The following is a 21,432-nucleotide window of genomic DNA, read 5'->3' on the forward strand; positions in this document are numbered from 1 at the left end:
GTGTATCAAGTCACTAAATGCTTAGCTGTTTCCTGTACTTTGTGGGTGGAACCTCAGGAGGCGGGGCCACTTTGACATCACTGCAGTTTGGTCCGCCCTCTGCCTTTATACTGAGGTCAGAGAGGGGGAGCCTGCAGTAGTTCATTGAGTGTTGTTTGGAGTTGCTGTTTTTTTTTTTTTTGTAAATGATTTTCTCTTTATTTCTGGCTTCTGGGATAAATTCACTTCTATTTCTGGATTTTTTTTTTGGTTTGTGTATTAATTCTTTTTTGTTTCCATTTTCACCCCTTTACCTTTATTTTTATTCTTTCTTGATTTTGCTGATAAATGTTTCTTTTTATTTCTTCCCTCTACAAGCCAGCATTTCATGTCTTTTCTCTCCCTTGTAGGACATTTTTGCACTTTGCATTGCATTTTGAACTTTAAAAGCCAGTTCCCTATTTTTGGGCCTGCTTAGGCTTAAACCTGCAGGTAGTAGTTGGGACGGGCTGCCTAGGGATGAGCCTAGGAAAAAGAGCTAGCAGTCCAGGGTTTTCTTTGAAGAAAAAACAAGAGAAGAAGCATTGTCAGAGTCAGAAACGGGTCAAAACCGTAACATCTGCAGCGCCACACAGTCAAAAAATCCCAAGCAAGAGTTGAAACCAAAAAGAGAGTGTCAGAAAGGGTATTTGGAATCTGTAATGTTCTACAGGGAAATGACGTTTTAAACCTTTTGTGTCGTTGTGTCATAACAATAGAAAGACAAAATAGCCATGATTATAAATCCCTCTATTATATAAAAAAATCTTGGGACAAGACAAGACTTTTTGAGAGAGACGAGACAAAACAATTTCAGAGAGATAATTTCAAGTCCTGCGAAACAAGACTTTGTGCCAAGAGACGAACTGAAAGCCTGATAGGTCCAAGCGGGAGCCGAAATAAAAGACAGACAGTAGAAGAAGAAAAGACAACGAGTAGAACAGCGGTTCTCAAACTTTCATATTTCACGCCCCCTCTTGTTCTACCTGGAATAATTCTGCGGCCCCTGTATAATATAAGATAGATGAAATAGCCCATGATACAACTAACAAAGGTACGATACTCATGCGGTGTCGCGGTAGCCTATCATTTTTACTTCCATAAGATTTGCATATGTTCGGCTAACTTTGATGAAATATTTGCAATATATATTTTTTTTAAGTGCTTTAATAACTGTTAAAATGCCTTGAGTGGTTTTTGGTAGTAATTCTAATCCCTAAAACAAAGAATAAATTATGTATTCTTATTTAATTATTTTTTTATGTAAAGAAACGATTAAATATGTTTTAACTTTTAAAAATCTCGTAAACGAGGACACCGATGAAGTCAATCTGCGTGAGACAAACGTATTTTCGTCTGACAAATATTATACCGCTGTTAGTTGTATCATGAAAATAACCCAATATGCAGTAAATTATTAAACTCAATTTGGCAATATTGGCTACGCTGCCAATGTGGTACAGTCGTGCCGTATTATCACCTGATCTACTGTTACCCAAATGTTCGCGACAGATACCGATACGTCTTGAACTTTCTAGATTGAAAATACGAGACTATAAAAGCAGCAGCAGCGGCGCCTCTCGTCATAGAAAAAAACTTCAAATAGAAAAGGAGCTCAGAGTGTCTCGATATCTCGAATATCAAACCAAACCTCGACAGGCTGTGTGCTTTAAAGCGCAGGCACATATTAGTCATTAGATCTAGGCCTTAGAAATGTTTTATTTTAATTTTAGTTATAATGCATTTGTTGTGATTATATGCTTGCAAATTTAAATTTGAAATAAAAATGTAAAAAATTCATTTTGATGTCTTGTTCATTTATTTGACTCCCACCTTAGTACAGCTTCAGCGCCCCCCCCCCCAGGTGGGCGCATCCCACAGTTTGAGAACCGCTGGAGTAGAAGACAAAGTAGAACGTTATAAAGAGGTTCAAAAATGTTGACGCGATACACATGCATAGCAGGTTAAAAATTATGAAAGGACTAAAATTCTAAAGTCTCAAAAACAATGACAGTAAAGATCGCATTAGCGCAAACAAACGGAAATTATTACCTGGTGAAATAACAGAACAGCGAAAAGAGATTGAATATATGGACATAGGTGATATGAGAGAAGTATGTAGATATTGTTCATCTTTAAAGTTTAAGTCGGAGACATATAGATCGTCTAATTCGTGTTGCCATCAGTGAAAAGTAGTGTTTCTTCTCAATGAAGAGGCCTATCCACGAGAATTAAAAGATTTGTTATTTGGGTTAGGGTTAGGGTTAGGGTTAGGGTTAGGGTGAAAATGAAAATCCACAAACATTACAGGCAAAATATCCGAATCTACAATAATCTGTACACGTTTACAATGCTCGTAACGCATTTACACGATTCAGGATCATATGCTATAAGAATCTGTGGTCTCACAAAAATTAAAGCTACGACAAGTTTAATTTCAAAGAAACCACAATTCGGTCAGGTTTATATTTATAATCACGGAGAAGCAATGCAACACAGAATCGAAAGAGTTAAACGATCCGGTGTATTGGCGAAGCGAGTAGGGGCAGAACCCCCTAGTAACCAAGATGGTGGTGAAAATGGTAAACAATAAATCATAATAACAAAAGTAAATCTTAATTGAAAAACTATTGGAAGATTCTGAAGACAGGGCTAAAGGAACCCCCAAATGAGTGCTCAACCACGCAAATTAGTGCAGAAGAACTCGTAACAAATTAATAATGAAGTCATTCATAGCAACATCTAGATTGGCCAATGAAAGTTCTGGCCTGCTTTGTGGGAATATTACAGGGCCTCACACCTATTTTTGTCCTCTTTGTGACTCCTACGCTCTGGACTAGGTTTGTTTTCTGGATTCCAACTCCTGACTAACGTCTTGGTCTTTGATTCTTGGTTGCCTCTCCACTTGCTATTACTGACTACACCTTTGTCTAATCAGCCATCTTGTGATCTTATTGATTCACACAATAAACCTTAGAAACTCCACACGTCTCTTAACAAAAATCAAACTCGAACTTCAGTTCAATTGCTACAAACATTATGAGCGTTGCCTTCAGACATTGCTGACTCTTATTTTGCTTTCTTGTAGAACCTCAGTGATTTCAGGTATACGGTCTTTTGAGAAAAAACAAATGATATGCGTGGAAGTAGATGAAGAAGTGTTCTATAAAAATATTGGGATTTTTCTAAAATCCAGCGATGATCAACAGAAACAACCGCCGAGGTCAGAACCCCAAGGCAACAAACCGACAACACAGAAAGTGGTGGTGACTACCCGTCCTGACGTTCAGAACGGTAAAAATCAAAAGAGAACTCCTGTCAGCAATCACATGACAACAAGAAAGCCTTACGGTGTAAAGGACTTCACTCTCTATCCTGTGTGGCCCGATGAAGAGGAGTATCATCGTGACCCTGTGGTGGAAAATTGGGTAAGAGCTCTAATCTCCCGCTTCATTTTACAGTTGACCCTCCTGCCTACCATTACAGCTGGTGTAAGAAATGGAATGACTTGCAGGTAAAGTTGGAAGGATTGTTGATTGAGGACATCATCATTTGGACTGTAGCCAAGAATTTATTGTTTATTACTATTTTTTTATACAGTGCTACTTAAAGTCTATTCTCAAAATATTAATTTGCATAATTGTCAGGACAGTACAACGTTAACAATCAACTGAGAAAATCATTTTTTAATAGGGCAGAAGAAATTGTAGAACTGTAGTTAGCACCAGGAGTGGCCAGCAAATGTGAACTCTGTAAATCAAAGGAAACAAGAGTCAAAGTAGAGCAAAGAGGTAGAAACTTGTTAAGGGGTCCACCGTCATGGGCACCTAAAACTGGGAACACTTATGATGCTTGGGAAAACAAATTGATTCCAGTCAAGAAGAAAATGGTGAAAATAAGCAATCCTTTATTTTTAGAGAAGGGAAGACAGTATGGTCATGTCAAGTCAAGTGTGTTTTTATTGAAATCTCGTCAAGTACAATGTACAGGGTGGGACGAAATTACGTGCAAAACGCTCAGGATCACAATGCAAAACAACGACGTATACTATGACAAGATAGTGTATGCAACATATAACTCAATTCATCATATAGAGCAGTAGACAAAACACTGGGTAATATTTATAGTGCAATTGCAGTAATTGACAATAGCAGAAGGGCAAAGTTCAGCGGTTCAGTTAGCTGGGCTGGTAGCAGCTTGATAGTAAGAACACTGTGTTTTAAAATGTGCAAGTTGGGCAGATAAAGCACAAAGCAAATAGCAAATTTAAAATGGCAGTGTCACTACCTGAGAGGCAGCTGCACTGCATGACATGCCTACTGGAATACACGGCCACACCAAAGTCGTCAGTATTCATGAGTCACCTGACCTTCCCACAACCCTAATTCCAGCCGTAGTGTAAGGATGTTTCACCAGAACGAAGAGCACAGTGCACCTTCAAAATGGGTGCGTTAAGAAGGATGCAAATGAGCCGCTCTGCCAGGTGATGTCACTCATGTATAAAGCAAAGGACGGCACACATCATAAGATTTGTGCGATTTCACTTGCTCCTCAACAGAGAAGAGCTCTGGAGGTCTCCGGCTAGACTCTGTTGAACTTGCGAGTTGTCCCACTCACCCGCTTCTTGGATCTGACATCTGTGTACGACTCGCCCAGTGTGGGAATCTCTCTTCAATCTCCAAAAATATGTTGTGGCAGGGTGCAGGGATGACAGGTTGCAAAGCAGAAGAACAGTTGGGACACAAACCTGGGTCACCCCGGGTTTAATAATAGAAATTCCAACATAAATATGCCTCTTGGCTTCAATAAGCAGCCCGCTTGGCTGTGGAAGTCAGGGGTCATTCACATGGAGGTCCATCCGGTGGTTTGCTGTATTTGCAAATGGTGCCTCCTTCTGGGCAGCCGGTCTTCTTATGTCACATGGACTGGAAGGGGCGGGGCTAAGTGCCCTCACTGGTGCTGCGAGGATAGAAGGAGAAGAGAATGTTAGCAACAGCACCCCCTTTCAGGCTATCACATACCGCGTGAGGAGCCCATGAGGAGATGTGCATGTGTAACAACGAGTGGCAGGCCGTGCATTTCACACCTAGGCCTTAAGTGGTGTCCTACCTGAATTAATCCACCGCTTAGTATCATCATTATGATACCAGAAACCATCAGTATTATACAAAAATGCAGTATAACAGGGCATTGCATCACAGACAGGTATCTCATGTATCGAGAATAAATGCCATTACTAAAGTAAGGGACCCAATGAACACAATTCAACAAGTCTCCTTTCACTGCAGCCACAGATGCACCACATACATCACCTCTAGCAGAAGCACCAATATCAACCTAATAAAATGACAAAAATATCAGAAATATAAATAAAATGCATTGTACTCACCAAAAACACTGATTATTTGTACACAAAATCGATCCTCCTTTCTTTCTTTCTTTCTTTCTTTCTTCAAGAACAGTTTAGTTCCAAAAATAAGTCCTTTTCGATAGCTATAAAGTCTAATGACAAAAGTCAAGTATGTCCAGTCGTATTTTAATTCCCTTTAGGGCTGAGAAAGTCCGCTCGACAGAAGCACTGGACACTGGGATAGTCGCTGCCAAGCATCCTCTGTCAGCCATTGTGGATCGACACGAATATGTTTTAACTGGTTACTACAGCTGTGGTGGACTGGCGCCCTGCCCAGGGTTGTTTCATTCCTTGCACCCTGTGTTGGCTGGGATTGACTTCAGCAGACCCCCGTGACCCTGTAGTTAAGATATAGCGGGTTGGATAATGGTTGGTTGGTTGCTACAGATCGCTCTCTGACGATCCAATCACAGGACATGCCAACGTTATCGTATATATATGTTAGATGGCCCCGGTGACCCCAACTCAAAATCTGATTGGTTAAAGCACCAGATTCATTGCCATCTATTTCAAGCCACAGGCGCCCGCACTGTTGATTCTGCAGGCTCAAGGCAGATTTCTTTTACCCTGGCAACACAGGATAGCTGAAATATGATTGGATAAAAAAACTCTAATATAAACATACCCTACTGGGCGCAGCGTGACCAAGCGAAAAGCTATGAAATGAAGAGAACAGACTATTGGGAATTATTTAATACATATTCATGGAAAAATATATGAATAAAAAATATTAAAATAAAACATAAGTCAGTGCTTTTGACTTTTGTTTAGGCCAGCAGAAGAATGCCTTGCTGGCATTGCCGGGCCTCCACTGGCACAGTATAGCCATTGCCATCAAGACTCCATAGATTGGGCTCAACATTTTCACTTTTGGCCTGGGGCAGCACAAAAAGCTGTAGTAAGCCCTATATTCAGTGTAGCACCTCGGACATCTAAGGACATCACAGACCTGATGTTGCTCAGTCCCAGGATTTGCTGCTGTGAGATAGGTGCAAGTAGACTGCGGGTGTCGTGAAATTTGTTACACTTTTATAACAGCAGATAAGCAAATCCACAGGAATGGAATCTGTGGAAAGCGACGATTGACTGTAAGTAACTGGGATCAGAAAAGTTCTTTACAGTTAGAGCTTATTGAAGTATTGGACCAAACCAGTTACAAAGAATATGGCACTTTAAGGAATGTCACCACTTGCAGCCAAAGTTCCTGAATCATCACTTGGGCTCTCAGGTCAAGTCAGGTCAGGTTGGGGAGCATGTACTGGTACAACTCCTGATCTCGGCTGACAATCCCTCAGGCAGACACACGGTTCAGTCCCACCCTCCAGAAATGACCATCGCTCTGCCTAAACCAGGTGTTACATGGGCATCCTCTTGGCCTGGTCCTCAACTATGAGGGTCCTCGGGTAATTGTGCCACACTGCCTTAGTGCCGTAACTGATGCTCCATCACAATACAGGTCATGGGACTCCATGAGTAACCACTCCTTCAACACAAAATCAAACCAGTAGTACCCTAGGATTCTCCAAAGAGACACAGCACCGAAGGAGTCCAGTCTTCATCTCAGGTCACTGGATAGTGTCCATGTCTCGCAACATGGACTATGGTGGTCAATGCAAGGTGAGACACAAAAATAACCGGATTGGTAAAAAAAATATTTATTGATGAATTACAGCATTCCAAACGTTGTCACCTTCTATACAAACTTTTGTCATGTGAAGTTCTTTGTGCAAAATGCGTCTCACTGATTCCTCGTCAATACCAGCCAACTCTAGACGACAATCATTTTGAACAATCTGATTCACTGTTTTTTGATGTTTTCATCCGTCCGAGACGAACGTGGGTGACCTGGGCGTTAAACGTCTTCCACATTTTCTTGTCCTTCCTTGAAACATTTGTGCCACTCAAGAACTGTTATCACCATACACTGGTTTTATCGTTCCATAGGTTGCTGTGACCGTTTTGTTCAATTTCACGAGAAATTTGATTTTGATTTGTTGTTCGATTTTTTTCACCCGGCATTATCGTGGCAACTAGTGTAGCGATTATTGCGCAAATACTGACTGGGCTATTCACAGGATATACATAGCTGGTCGGCGGTTTGAGAGGTTGTGTAGGAAGGGATATCATTCTATGATTCACGTCCGGCCGACCTCCAGACAGTTTTCCAGGAAAGGCCCAACCTCAATCCGTTTTTTTTTTGTGTCTCACCTCGTTTTTAACTCAGTTGCCAATGAACACCATTCCATGGGGAGGGAAACACAACCACTTGGACCTGAATTTGCACATCAGAGGAAGACGGCCCTCTCATGGCAGTCAAGTGTCACCTGTGTTGGCCTGCTCAGTCCCAACCATTGCAGATGCACCGAATAAAGGAATTCTCTTTCTTCAGTGGACATCTTATTCTGAGGGTCACCCTTAGAAGGACAGACTAACGATAGCCATTGCAGAGGCTCAGACGTCATGGCGATGTGGACAGCAGGATGGACCTCATGGGATAAACAAAATGGCTGTTGTAGCACCTATGACTTTTACCGTATGGGCTTTTCCTTTACAACGGACTTTGTGATTGAGTAGCACGTGCCTGCTAATTGGTATTTAGAAGCCATTAAGTTAGATAAACGATACAGAAAACAGTAAGCCATACTGATCTTTGCAATCTATTTTTCTTTATCCACAGAACTGCCCAGTAAATCTAAGGAAGTCGGAGGTCAGTTGGTTTAAGGAAGCCTTCATCCCCAATGTCGGATTCTTCATGCACAAAGAACATTTCAATGAGAAGGAGTGGAGGAGGCTGGAAAAGTTTAATCCTCCATACGGATGGATGGGGGCCGACTACAAAGGTGAAATGTTGTTTGTGGGCAACTTCGCTCGAATAGTGTGAGGCAGCCGAGCAACCAGCCTTGAGGGTCATCTTGGAAAAGGTGCTGTTGTGGAATGTCCTAAGCCAAGAGAAGAAATGAATGAATCAGATCAGGTTCCAAATAGTCTATCCAAGTTCCTTGACAATTTCACAAAAGATTAACAAAAAAATCAGTGCCCTGGGCAAAGAATCAATGGAAACAATTAGAGCAAAAGAAAGGGACATTTGAGGGACTCAAGGCTGGGCTGAAATTACTGGAGCAACTCCGATTGTGAATGGCAGGCTGAAATTTGAAAGGTGCAGAACAGTAACATCACTAGGGTTGGTGTCACCCAGTGCAGTCAGCAAGACATCCCACGTGGCCCCTGGATGGCTTGATGACTAGAGTGTTTTAATAGAGGGTCGATCATACTTCAAAACAAGGCCACAAAGAACAATAGACACTTGGAATAAGCTACCAAGTACAGTAACATGGTAGACAGGAAGACTTTAGGAACTTGCAAAATTCGCCTTGATGTTTTAATAGAATTAAGTGGATAGGACTGGCGATCTTCGTTGGGCCGAATGGCCTGTTCTCATCTAGATTGTTCTCAGGTTCTAACATGCTATGGCCGAGAGAAGAAGAGACAGGGAGTCAAAAAGGTTTGGGGTGTCAACACGGCCCTCCCCGTTTAGTACTAATCCTGCTATAAACAAAAAATAACGCATGATGGAGTGAAAAGAGCAGAATCGCTGCCACATAGCAACATGCCCCCAATTGTCAGGCTTCTGAATAAGGAGGTTCTGTCCTCACATTATCTCCCTGGCCAAAGGATGCCTCCATTCGGGTTGCCATCCCTTTTAAAGCCCCGGGACAGGATGGGATGGGGTTAATTACGTTCACTGGGTGTTTTCTCCCGACTGACGGAAGAAGTACACGACAAGGCTGTTAGTGGCAGTGCCCCATCTTGACCCGATGTGGTTATTACATACGTGGGGATAGCTTGTCTGGTGATCAGATGTGCATGCCAGACATTGCATTGTGGTAATTCCATCTAGTAATGCCGTGTAGATGCTTGATTGTTTCATCGAGCCGGGGGTGTCGACATCCCCCACCCTTTGGTGATTTCAGCCAGAAACACTGCACAACACGTTTTTTTACAGTGAGCCACATGGGCAGGACCCCCTTTGATAGTATCACCCACTGTGGTCCTCACCCATCCCTAGTGACGCCACTTGGATAGAATCAGGCCACTGCTTGTGTTTCTTCTTGTGCACTCACATGTACAGGAAAGGGGTGAACACAAAGAAGAAAACTCGTGGGGACTTAATCGAGAAGATTCGAAGTTGGATTTGCTGCCAAAGGGGCTTCTGCAAAAGTACTGAATTAGGGGTCTGAGTACTTATATGCTTGGGCGGTTTTCACATTGTCAATATGGGTAATCGCACATAGATTGATGGGCAAATATGGACAACATATCCAATTAGAGTGAAGTCTGAAACACAATAAAATGTGCAGAAAGTGAAGGGGTCTCAATACCTTTGTAGATAAGTGGATTTCTGTCCATCCTACCCAAGAGGACTCTGACATTTTGTTGTGAAACATCTCTTTGTTTTAGTGCTTCACTGATTACACATCAGCTCCACCGCTCATTGTATAATTTACCTTTTTAATTAATAAAATAGTTCTTGGGCTCTTTCAGCTTGTACATTTAGTATACGATACGTTCCTCTTTTACTCACCTGAAAGTCGCTCAAATCTGCAAACAGGTCCTCAAGTAGTCAATATGAGCTCTTGAAACGTGACAGTCCAGGTGTTTCAGCTTCTTCTGCTACAAAGGAGAGTCCGACTGACTCCAAATGCCACCGGTTTGCAAGGAAATACTCCGGGCATTCCAACCAGCAAAATATAGAAGTGCCAGCGAGTGAGGCACTGTGTCCTGTATGTGCGGGTTGGCCCCACACTACCAGTTCCCTACAGGAGTCTCTTGCACCCACCACTGCCAATGACGTCCCTGATGGCTGAGCCTAGCAGATGAGGACACAGACATAGCAAGGGGTAGGCGCAAAAGTGACAAGTGCTTTATTTCAAAGCAATTCCGAAACAAGGTGTCCGAAACAGTGCAGTGCTCAAAACGTTCTTCAGAAACAAATAATCCGTCAAAACAAGTGATGGTGGAAGTTCAAAAACGGGTCAATAAATAATTACTAAAAACACTAGAGGTTAAAAGCCAGCCAAAGCCCTCAAGATGATGAGCCCCAATGCTGCCCTTTCACACCCCTTTATCCTGTTCGGTACCTCGCAGGAGGAGGAGGAGATGCCCACTGATGGGTTCAGTCAACCTTCTTCCACTGAGTGATGAAACTGGGTGAAAACTGTTTTCACTTGCAATAGATTGGATGTGAGAAAAAAGAAAACGGCTGACACTCTCCTCGTTTTATTTTAGATGTAAAGGAAGCTGTGGAAGTGATGCCTAGCTTAACTGAACAGAAGCTCTTGCTGACTCCTACAAGCAAGGATGGCTGCATCCGCTGTGCCGCAGTGGGCAATGGCGGAATCCTCAATGGGTCTCGGAAGGGGCAAGAAATCGATTCTCACGATTACGTCTTCAGGTTTGTTACTGCAGGGCTTTAGTTAAAGGAGGAGACCCAGTGAACATTTTGTTGCCTGCTTAATGCAGACATTCCAGACTCTGCCTCTATTTTGCCAGTACAAGTAGGATTTTTGTGCAAGCTTTTTAAAGAAGTGTCTATAACTCAATTTAAGACTTCGAGCCACTACCACTGGTGGAGCTTGGCATTTAGGCTGAGGGTGCCAAATGATCTAAAAGTTACACCATGTTGCTTCATATTTTCATCATGTCTTCTTGTTCTTCATCTTTTCTCACTTCTACGTGATCAACCTTCTCCATACAGTTCAGTCCTGCACCTCCTTGTCAGTCAGACCCTTTTTCTTCAGATCTTCTTTTACTTTATCCATCTGTCTCTGCTTTGGTCTCCTCTTCTCTGTCACTGTTACCTCCATGTGCATCACTCTTTCGCTCACACATTCCTTGTCTCTCCTCATCACACGTCCATACCTCTTCAGCCTACTCTCCTATACTTTCTTAGAAGTCTCTCCCACTTTTCTTGCACTTCTGATTGTCGCATTTCTAATCCTGTCATTTTGTTTTGCAACACCACACATCCATCTCAACCTTCTCATTTCTGCCACATCTAACCTCTTCTCCTGCACTCCCTTTACTGCCCGTGTCTCAGCTCCATACATCATTGCTGGTCTTGGCACTGTGTTGAAAACCTCACCTTTAACTTTCGCCTTAATTCTTTGATCACTCAATGCTTCCTTCTAATTGTTCCATCCACAATGCACTCTGTGGCTTATCTCTGCATCGCATTCAAGATATTTCAACTTGTCCACTCTTTTGTGAATTTCCCCTTGGGATTAATAAAGTATCTATCTATCTATCTATCTATCTATCTATCTATCTATCTATCTATCTATCTATCTATCTATCTATCTATCTATCTATCTATCTATCTATCTATCTATCTTTTCAATAGCTCTCTTGCAGGCTAACTTCTGAATCCTGATCATCATTAAACTTCAGATATCCTGCCTTCTTCTTCCTGTTTATCTTCAGTCCTCTGTCTTCCAATGCCCTTCTCCATTCTTCTAACTTCCTCTCCACCTCTTCTTTTCTGGAGCTACACAACACAAAGTCATCGGTAAAAAGAAAACACCAAGGGGATCAGTCCGTTATCCCATGAGTCAACTCGTCCATAACCATATCCTAGAGGTAAGGACTTCAAGAAGATCCCTGGTGCAGACCTCCTTTAACTAAGATCTTGTCTGTTACCCCAACACTACTTTTAACTCAAGTCCTGACGCTCTCATACACTTCCTTCCATAACAATCCTCACACACTTCTCTGGTCCTCCTTTATCTCTTGTGCACCTCCAGACCTCTTGACGTGGCCCTCGATCATAAGCCTTGTCCAAATCGATAAACACATTCACATATTTAATAAAGCGTATTTACATCACGTCCCAAGTCAACTAAACACATTTACATCTTCTTGTATAATGCGCTACTGTGGCTGTCCGTTTGTCGGTCCAGGACTTTAAGTCACCTGTAGCTCGCAAACCGTTTGAACTATGGACCTGAAATTTGATACACATGTACTACGTGACGTCTACTGTACACTTTCGGGGTGATTATCGACCTCCAAGGTTATTCCTCTTTTTATTTCATTTTATTGTAGAATCAACTCTCGCCAGCGGCCAGCAGGGCAGCCGGGCGGGGAATGCGTACGGGTGTCGTTCTCATCCCTGCCACCTTCGCCATCACTTCCCCTACCTCTTCATATCTTAAATCAATCTTGAGGCAGATTGAAGAGCTTAAGTGCCAGCTTAAGTGAAAAAATAAAGAAAACGCACTAAGTAATTGCAACACAAAAACTGACTGAATCACTTTTAACGCGAAAAGAAGAGAAGAAGCGGGCCGCTAGGGTGGAGAAAAAGAGGCAGCAAGTGCATCAACCTCCGAGCAAACAAATGCTAAACGTACAGAGAAAGAGGAGGAAAACTAGGAATGTTCAGGTCAAGTGTATTCATGGCACGTTATCATGAGTTACTGGTATTTAATAATGCGTATTTACATCACGTCCCGTCAACTATCATAAAATGTTCGTAATATAAAATTACAATTAAAGCAAATCTCACATTACTTTACAATATTAAAATAACAATATTTAAATGGCAGAAAATGTTGCTTTTCTTTGGTTTGCTGGCCTACTTTTTGTAATTGTGGCCAATTTAATCACTTATTTATTTTTTTCAACAAGTTACAAAACATACGTGGGACCGTTCATTTTTAACAGTTTTTCAACCAGTTTTGAAACTTGGGGAGTTTTGAACTTTTTTATTTTATTTACTACATCAAAGAGTCAGTTATCCCATTTTTGCGTATTGTTAAATTTTGCGACGGGCTGCGTGTTGGGTGTTGGTATGTCTTCACCTCCATTATAAAATGTAGGAACAGGCCCGTTATTTTTTAAATGTGTGAAACTCACTAATAGATGTCGGGACTGTGTAGAAATGAGCTCGACATGAAAAATGCCAAACGTATCCTTTAAGGAAAGGCGACGTGCAGATGGCAGTTGCTTAGGGCAGGGCAGACGTATTGCGGTATTTGCTGATTATTATTTACATATTTACATTGCCTGTGGCCTTAAAATTTTTTTTTTGAGAAAATAAACTTCTTTTATTTGAGCTTTATTTCAATAATATAAGGTATCCATTAGGGTGGGCCGCAGTTAAGAACCAGAGGTCAACATCAATAGCGTGTAACCCCTGAAGCTAACCTCTACATCAGGGGCTCAGCTGGAGGTGAGGATTATTTGAATTATCTGAAGAGATGACGCCTACTGTAAACACATAATTTTAATACATGCAGGATTTTAAAAAGTTCATAATGGCGCATTCTTACACTGCTGTTGCTTCAGCAGATTATATTTATAAGACATTTACAAATGATTACCTTCATAGTTTGTGCACATCTACTCAGGTGGCTCACCTGAAATTTTGTGCTGACAAAGCGTTAAAAAAATTCTTAAAAATTAGGTAAAAAGTACAGCAACCCTTTAAAACTTTAAAATGACTATTATCTCTCTATTATAATAAAAAAAAATCCTGGGACGAGACGAGACTTTTTCAGAGAGATACTTTCAAGTCCCACAAGACGAGACTTTGTGCCAAGAGATTTAACCACACCTGGGGCCGGAAATAAAAGACAAAGAGTAGATGACAAAGTAGAACGCAGTAAAGAGTTCAAAACGTTGGCACGATACACATGAAGAGCAGGTTAGAGATGATGAAAGTACTAAAATTCGAAAGTCTTAGAAAAATGATAGTAAAGATCGCATTAGCGCTAACAAATGAAAATTATTACTCGGTAAAATAACGGAACAGGGAAAAGAGATTGAATATTTTGTTCGGATTTAATCCTTAAGTCAGAGACTTGTAGGTCGTGTAATTCGTGTTGCCATCAGGGAAAAGTAGTGTTTCTCCCCAATGAAGAGGCGTATCTGTGAGAATTAAAAGATTTGTTGTTTGGTGAAAGTGAAATCCTCCGAGAGAAAATTTCAAGCCCTGCGAGACAAGACTTTATGCAAAGAGATTTGGAAAAATCCCGCCCACATCTAAAACATTTATAATCACGCACACGGCTCAATCACTTCTCATTTGTGTGAATGCTATTGTCAGACACAGTTCGTGTAGAGAGACAGAAAAGATATTCACTCACGGGCAGTTATACGTTGCATTGTCATGATGTCATTCCAAACATGGAATCAAAATTCAATGTGATATTGACGAAAAGGTAAAAGCGAAAAGAGATCAAATATATGGACATAGGTGATATGACAGAGGGCGGCATGGCGGCACAGTGGGTAGCACTGCTGCCTTGCAGTTAGGAGACCCGGGTTCGTTTCCCGGGCCCTCCCTGCGTGGAGTTTGCATGTTCTCCCTGTGTCTGCGTGGGTTTCCTCCCACAGTCTAAAGACATAAAGGTTAGGTGCATTGGTGGTCCTAAATTGTCCCTAGTGCGTGTGGGTGCCCTGCGGTGGGCTGGCGCCCTGCCCGGGGTTTGTTTCCTGTCTTGTGCCCTGTGTTGGCTTGGATTGGCTCCAGCAGACCTCCATGACCCTGTGTTAGGATATAATGGATGGATGATATGACAGAAGTATGTAGATAATGTTTAGCTTTAAACTTTAAGATGGAGACTTGTTGATCGTCTAATTTGTGTTGCCATCAGGGAAAAGTAGTGTTTCTTCCCGATGAACAGGCATATCCATGAGAATTAAAAGATTTGTTGTTTGGTGAAAGTGAAATCCACATACGCGAGCGGTAGAGACGTGAAGTTGATGGTGTGTAGCGCAGGCAGGGAGGGTTGGAGAGCGAAACGAGCAGGGTGCAAAAAAGAAAAGCATGAAATACCCCTAAAGCAAACATAATTTCTATTACATTATGAAGTGGCAAAAGACTGTTAATTCACAGACACCACTTGCATTTTCTTTTAAAAAACACGTTTTTCATTTATTAAATGTTTTAAGTATTTCAAATCAGTATTGAACTCCTTAAAAAAATGTAGATCTTTCATAAAAACATTAATCTATTAATATAAATAATGTAAAAATATTAGAAAATATTTATATCTATAGAGTCCATTCATATCCTACATACTTATGTAAATCAAACGTTTTAAACGTGTGACACTACTACCAAATATTTAAAAAACATTCTCCAGACCGATTGTGGCAGACGTTAGGAAGAGAAGAAAAAGCTGTCCCTAGTGCATTCCTCATAAATGATGAACCTGTGGAGAAGGTCTCCAGATTCAAATTCTTGGGAGTGAACATCAAAGAGAACTTTTCTTGGGCCGCTCTCACACACACACGCACGGACACACACACTTTTACCATTGATGACCAGTAGAAGGCCAAAAGTGGGCGGGGCTGACCCAGGACCTTCTTGTGAACTTCTATCCTTGCATTGTGGTGGCTTGGAAAGAGGTACCAGCAAGTGCCAGAGGGGGATCCATGTTAATGAAAATATGGATCAAGTGATACTCTTCAAGGGTATTGGCACCCATTAGTGGATTGCTCACATATGAAGAGGAGGTGCCAAGGGCAATGATGACATGCCAGTGTGCCAGAAGTGATTACCCTGGGGGCACTAGTCCAATAGTGATGTCATGGAGTACAAGTAAGACTCCAGAGGGGTTTTCCTATAACTTTGATTTATGGACATGGGGATTTCTGTGGTGGGATATTAAACACTTACTGCCAGAGAAGAAGAGCCAAACTTTCCAATAGATAGATAGAAAGATAGATACTTCCCAAGAGGAAATTCACAAAGTTCTGATCTTGTCTCACTCCTCTGTAAATGTAGCTTTGCAGAAATTTTGCATGTCTTGCGGTGGATGAAGTGCTTTAAACATTCCATTTTGCATTTGTAGGGTGAATGGTGCAATAATCAAAGGCTTTGAGACAGATGTTGGTTCAAAAACTTCATTTTACGTCCATACGGCACACACGATGACAGCCTCACTCTACGTCTATAAGAAGGATGGCTTTACCAAAGTGCCAGTGGATAAGGTAATTCTTGGTGAAACAGTGCCTGCGGGCAAAGCCCATAGGGGGTCTGTGTTGTAGAGCAGTAACAGTATTATTGGCACCCTTGCATTTTAGATAGATAGATAGATAGATAGATGAAAGGCACTATATAATAGATAGATAGATAGATAGATAGATAGATAGATAGATAGATAGATAGATAGATAGATGCTTTATTAATCCCAAGGGGAAATTCACATAATCCAGCAGCAGTTTACTGATACAAAGAAACAATATTAAATTAAATAGTAATAAAAATGAAAAAATGAAAAAATATATATATATATTTTTAGTTATATCATCTACAATATCTTCAGAAAGAATGGAAAATATGCCAATGTTTGTTCATAAGAACATTTTAATAGGATGACCAAAGTTCTCCAACAAAAATGGTGTCCCTACACATTGCATGTAGTTTTCTTTTTATCCAAAGAATAAAATGAAGAAAAGACTCAGACAGTATTAAAGATCCCTTCATTACTGCTTGGCTGAACAATCTTTGGCTATGATGACGGCCTCCAAATGTTTCTAGTAACCATCTAGACCATCTAACCATCTAGAAGTTTCTTGCACATTTCTGTTGGTCATCTCTCTTACTCTTCAGCTGAAATTCCTTCTCGCTCTTGAGTGCTTTTAAGATTCCTCTTTTAGCCGATTTCAGTTCTTTCCAAACTGAGATTGCCACTCATCACTGGCCAGTTGAACACAATCCCTTTTTCCCCTTTGTAACCATCTTATAGGGTGGTCCAGATCTAATTATGCAATTTTCATTACGCTATGACTTATTAAGTTTATTACATAGAAAATCACCCGAAAAATCTGGGACCATCGAGAAGTATGCGAACTGACGACATGAAGAATCGTCTTGGCGCTGAACTGGAATCGTCCCCGCATAAATCAAAGTCATCCAGACGATCTGGATCTGCATAATTAGATCTGGACCACCCTGTACTGTGCTTTTGGACTGTTTTGGGTTTTTGTCCTGCTGGTGTGCCCATGACTTTGACCCATAACACTGGGTAGTACATTCCTTTCTACTCTGATTTCATGCTTCCCTTAATTTGTTTAAAATCTCTTGTACCAAATGCAGCATTTCAGCTCCATGACATTATGGAACATTTAATCATCTTTAATTGAAGCTACATATCACACTGCGAGGTGAACTTTTCTTTAATAGACTCAATTTACAATCTACAAATAAACTGTTTGTCCTTCATTGCCAAAGAGATCACCTTTGGTTTTGTCGTTCCACAATTTGGTTTCTTTAGGTAGGGTCAGATGTGCCATTTTTGCCTTATACCCTCTAATACCATAATCTATCGTCTATGATGAAGGAGCGAAAGCTTTAGGTTTGTCAAAAAATTTTGATCTCCAGTTTTCTACGGATCTCGACATTTTAGGGTGCCCTGATACCAGGGATGTGTGGTCAGGGGAGGCCTGTCATCATGAAAAGTAAAAAAAAAACTAATAATGATAACATAAAATAAATGTGTCCACTAGTCTGAGCTATAAATTTGTTTTCCGTATGATTCCAATGATTTGGATCATTTTTATAGTCAAAATCGCTGACAGGGTTGATGCCTGCAATTGGGGCTGCCTGTTGCTCTCTCTCTGTATGTCGCCAATATAACGTTTACAGATTTGTTTATTATACACCCCGACTTTTCACAGTCTGTCTAATATCTTTAATGAATGTGTGTGACATATTTAGTCTTGCTGATCGGACATAAAACCGCCGTGAAAAGGCACAAGGTGAGGCAGACAGTACCGTGCCGCCCTGAAGGGGGCGCATGTGAGCCCAACAGGTGCTCTGATGCTCTCAACCTCTGTCTTATCTACTGCATTGTCAGAAATTAACAGTGAATGAAAGAGACAATTTTTTAAGACATTAAAAGCAACCATTCTTTGGCTATTTCATATCATATGAGCTCAGGCAATGTTTTGCAGGTGAGTCACATTTCACTGTGATGAGAATCAAGCGCTTCCAGTCAAATCATCTGAACCTTTCAAAAGGCTTTCAACGGTCGTGTCATGAGAACTTTTCAGCTTTCACATAAGAACATAATGAATATGACATACTGAGAGGAGACCATCAGTCCATCAGGCTCGTTTGTTTAGCTAAGATATCTCATCTAGGTTCTTCTTGGAGGTTGTCAAAGCTTTTTCATCAACTCCATGTCTCGGTAGTTTGTCCCAGACTCCCACAACCCATTGAGTAAACAAGTCCTAAATGCACTTCCCCTTAATTACCTTTGCAGTCCATGAGGACACGATTCATCATTACATCGAAGGAATTCTTCAGGATCTACTTTGTTAATGCCTTTGAGAGTTCTGAAGACCTGAATTAGGTCCCCATGGAGCTTCCTCCGCTTGAGACTAAACAGGTTAAACTGTCACAGTAGGACATGTTCTCAAGACCCATGATGCAACTGCTTCCAGCGTTGCTATGTCTTTCTTGTAGCCTGGTGACCACTGCTGCACACGACACTCCAGACGTGCTCACTAGTGTGTGTTATACAGTCTGAGCATGCCTTCCATCGATTTATATTCAGCCCTTTTTATTACACAACCTAATATTTTATTTGCATTTTTAATCACTTCTGTGCATTGCTCAGACGATGAAAACATGGTGTCAACATAAACCCCTGAATCCTTTTCAGAGATCTCCTACTGTAGCTCAGGTGTCTCCGATCTTGTATCTATAATTGACTATCCTTTCATCCATGTGTAGCACTTTCCACTTTTCAACATGAAACTCCATTTTCCAAGCGTTCGTCCAGGTCCTTTTGAATCGCTCTTGTCGTCTCCTCACTGTCTTGACATTTCTCCCATTTCAGTGTCATCTGAGAATTTTACAATGTTTATTATCTACACTAAGTCAATGTCATTAACATAAATCAGAAAAAGTAACAATCCAAAGGACCACCGCCATTGATGAACTCACTCCACGTGGAACAGTCTCCTGTTATCTGTACTCTTTGTCTACCATCTTGAGATCCAGCTTTGTAAGCTACCTCTGATGCCAACAAGCTTCTAGTTTCACACTAGTAGACCATTTGCACACCTTTCAGTTTTGTTATGGTTTGTGTACATATTATTTTTATGTTGGACTTGATGTACCTAAAACGCATGGGTGCCAATAATATGGACGACATCTGCCGTAACAAGTTCTGCTAAATTCTTTCTTGCTTCATGCAGTTTGCTCATTTTCAAACAAATCTATTTGGTGTTGATTTCTCTTGAAGCCATTGTTAGTCCGGCTCTTCTGAGAGTTCAGCAGATGTGCCCTCCTGAAGTGACAGCAACTTATTTCGTAATTGAGTCAATCGATAATCATTGAAAAAGCCTGGAGAGGCATGAACACCCACAAAATGAGCAAAGTATGGAGGACGTCACACTACTCTCTGATTTGAATGGTTTCCTTCTCACAGGACACAAAGTTTATTCTGCTCCCAGAAGGCCGTCGGGATTACGAGTGGATGAAAGCCCTCTACCAGAATACGACGGTTTCTAAAGGGTACTTTCACAGAAAACGGTAAGATTGTGTGGTATGTAGAAGTACCTGGCAAAGAGACATTATATTGTACTGTATTATAATTTAATTTTATCCATTATTTGTGAATTCACCTTTAGGACTGCTGCAATTCCGTTGTACTAAGTGCAATGGCAATAAAAGGAATCTGATATGATCCGATTTGCTAGAATGTTTGTCACATGTTTTGCTTAGTAATTAAATTAGGCTCCATTTGTGCCATAAAGGATCAATGGCCTATCACCAGAATACGTGAGTGAAATCCGTGTATTGCATAATCCTTCAAAGTATTCGTTTGGCAACCTGGAGAATCGTGAAAAGGCTGTGACAGGAGGGAACATTTTCACACAGCAGATGTCTAATTGTTCAGAAACTACTAGAAAGACAAAGAAAAGGCCCCAGAGTTACCTTACACGGGATTCTCAATTGTGTAAACATATCAGGACTGCACTGCTTATGGTGTTTTCGGCACGCCGGTATTAAGGCTACCCTTCATAATAAACAGTCACCAGCGTCCGAGCTTAGACCGCATATTGCAAACTACTTACTTTGAAATCTTGATTCTTGGGTTACGATTTGGCTCTGATTCCACCTCCCTTTGACCCTTGCTTAGCCTTTTTGACTTTGCTCTTTCTCCTAATCGTCACCCTTTATGTGTTTCACGAACAGATGATTAGCTCTCAAGAATTTCATTACCTCACAAATGTGCTGATTATGGTGGAAGGTATCTTTATATCTATAGCTCATTTTACCCCAATTAACCAGGCAGGAGGAAGCTCATTCATTGTGCCTTTAATTTCTCTTCATGAAGAGTAAAACATCCTGTTAACCTTGTCTACTAAGGGGTGGTTCCCCATGCAGAGATGCCATGGAGTGGTCACAGAACTGAGACAGAGTCATTCTTAGAGATAACTGAATCTGCATAACTGTGAAGAATTAATGCTTACTCCAATTGGTTCGTTGGCTTACATACCCAAATAAAAAGTCTTATTTTACTACATTCTGGTCAAATCAGTGCATACCCCCAACCTAACCTCACCTCACCTGGTCCTGTCCATATCTCTTAAGCTCAGCTTTTATTCTTCTATGGAAAACTGTGTATGTGACAACTGGTCAGTATTACAACAACAGCATTTATTTCTACAGCACATTTTCATACGAATAATGTAGCTCAAAGTGCTTTACATGATGAAGAAAGAGAAAAAAGACAAAGTAAATAAGAATAAAAAAAAGAGAACACTAATTAACATCAAATAAAAGTAAGGTCCAATTGCCAGGGAGGACAGAAAAAACAAAAAAACTCCATAGAGCTGGAGAAAAAAATAAAATCTGCAGGGGGTCCAAGGCCACGAGACCACCCAGCCCCCTCTAGGCATTCTACCTAATACAGCGTTTAAGTATTTGCGACCCGAGTTTTCATAACAGTTTTAAACGTGCCCCCCTAACATTTTTTTGAAAT

General features: G+C 41.0%; 1 protein-coding gene across 1 annotated transcript in view; it reads left to right on the forward strand.

The window, feature by feature from the left end:
• LOC120517994 (alpha-N-acetylgalactosaminide alpha-2,6-sialyltransferase 1-like) overlaps positions 1-21,432 on the forward strand; it is a 43,070-nt gene that overhangs the window by 15,302 nt on the left and 6,336 nt on the right. The window contains exons 2-6 of the mRNA XM_039740538.1: positions 3,107-3,446; positions 8,106-8,268; positions 10,715-10,880; positions 16,285-16,423; positions 19,873-19,976. Of these exons, the coding sequence (XP_039596472.1) occupies positions 3,107-3,446; positions 8,106-8,268; positions 10,715-10,880; positions 16,285-16,423; positions 19,873-19,976 (912 nt within the window). The remainder of the gene's footprint in view (positions 1-3,106; positions 3,447-8,105; positions 8,269-10,714; positions 10,881-16,284; positions 16,424-19,872; positions 19,977-21,432) is intronic.

This window comes from Polypterus senegalus, chromosome 17 (genome assembly GCF_016835505.1).
Source record: "Polypterus senegalus isolate Bchr_013 chromosome 17, ASM1683550v1, whole genome shotgun sequence".
Taxonomy (NCBI): domain Eukaryota; kingdom Metazoa; phylum Chordata; class Cladistia; order Polypteriformes; family Polypteridae; genus Polypterus; species Polypterus senegalus.